The following is a 1,587-nucleotide window of genomic DNA, read 5'->3' as shown; positions in this document are numbered from 1 at the left end:
TTCTTTCTTTCTTTCTTTCTTTCTTTCTTTCTTTCTTTCTTTCTTTCAACAGGGTCTTACAATGTAGCCCAGGCTGTCCTCAAATATGTGGAGATTCTCCTGTGTCAGTCTCCAAAATGATAAATTTCTTTTACTTAAAAATTTAGGCTACTGGAAACATATTTAATAGTACAAGATTCTTTAAGAAGGTATTACTCTATTTTAAAACAGGGACTTTTAGCCAACCGTGGTGGTACATGCCTTTAATCCCAGCACTCAGGGAGGCAGAGGCAGGTACATTTCTGTGAGTTAGAGGCCACCCTGTTCTACAAAGGGAATCCAGGACAGCCAATGGTATGCAAAGAAAAACCAATGTCTCAAAACAAACAAACAAACAAACAAACAAACAAACCAAAACATCGACAACCACAAAACCAAGAACTTTTAATTAATTGGTTATTTTTGTTTGTTTGTTTGTTTTGCTGGGTCTGGTAGTACAGGCCTGTATTCCCAGCTAGTCTGGAGGCTGAGGGGGACGCTTTAAAAGTTTAACAACTGAAGAGGCTACACAAGTTCAAGACAATCCTGGGAAACTTATCCAGACCCCATTTCAAAAACAAACAAACAAACAAACAAGAACCAGGGTGTGATTTATAGTCCCAGGACTTGCAAAGTATATAGAAGCAGGCCTGGGAGTGGAGTGGAGCACAGACATGGTGCCTTACAACCCTCTGTAAACTCCAGGTATAGAGGAGCCTGACCTCCACAGGGACCAGGCATGCACGTGGAACACGCACACACACACACACACACACACACACACACACACACACACCCCACTCATACACATAAATACAGCTTTAACAAAAGAGTGGAGTAGAGTTGGGTGAGAGTTCACCCCCACTTTCTTGCGAATGATGCCTTCCCTAGCCATTTGCCTGCTGCATTAGAAACAACTGCTGTGCAAGTCCATATGTGAGGCAGTGACGTGGCCTACCTCAGTAGATTGGGGGGTGGCTGTGACAGTTCACTGACGAGGGTCTTTGGTTTCCCCAGGCCTCACTTGTGTCGCTACGATCTCGTCCTTATGGAAAACGTTGAGACGGTCTTCCAACCTATTCAGTGCTCGAAGCAGCAGGTGTAGAAATGCATGCAGTGGCGACGTCTCTACAGCGACAGGCTCTTAATGCCTCACCCTGCTGCATCCTGAAGGCTTCAAAAGCATAGGAAAAAAAACCCCAAGGTTATTTTCAGCTGTTTTCCATGGATGTCACATCGCAAAATGTCAAACGACCTGTGGTTATGAAACAGCGCTGGGAGGGGAGCCCCTAACTAGGGCAAGACAGAAATAGCCAGACTCCCAGCAGCAGAGTACTCTGCCTGGCTGTGTCCTGAGGCCTCGCTTGCTCCAAACTGTCTGCTCTGCTCCTGCCATATCACACCTCAGGGTCATGGGTCAAGCAGCTAAGAGTGAAACCTGGAGGCTTCACTGGAATTCCGTGTTCCCTGTGCCCACCAACCCTCCATCATCCTGGCGGGAAGTGGAGAATGAAGCAGACTACCTCATGGGAACTGTGGGTTGGAAATGCCAGGTTATGAAGGGTTTGT

General features: G+C 46.3%; 1 protein-coding gene across 1 annotated transcript in view; it reads left to right on the top strand.

Moving 5' to 3' along the window:
- The window catches only part of Liph (lipase H), a 35,296-nt gene extending 34,170 nt beyond the window's left edge, over positions 1–1,126 (top strand). Inside the window, exon 10 of the mRNA XM_055624885.1 lies at positions 1,036–1,126. Within this exon, the coding sequence (XP_055480860.1) occupies positions 1,036–1,123 (88 nt within the window). The 3' untranslated portion in view covers positions 1,124–1,126. The remainder of the gene's footprint in view (positions 1–1,035) is intronic.
- Positions 1,127–1,587: the final 461 nt, after the last annotated feature.

This window comes from Psammomys obesus, unplaced genomic scaffold, assembly GCF_907164565.1.
Source record: "Psammomys obesus unplaced genomic scaffold, mPsaObe1.curated_primary_1811, whole genome shotgun sequence".
Classification (NCBI taxonomy): domain Eukaryota; kingdom Metazoa; phylum Chordata; class Mammalia; order Rodentia; family Muridae; genus Psammomys; species Psammomys obesus.
The sequence above is the reverse complement of the archived record's forward strand: the minus strand, read 5'-3'. Positions and strand labels throughout refer to the sequence as shown.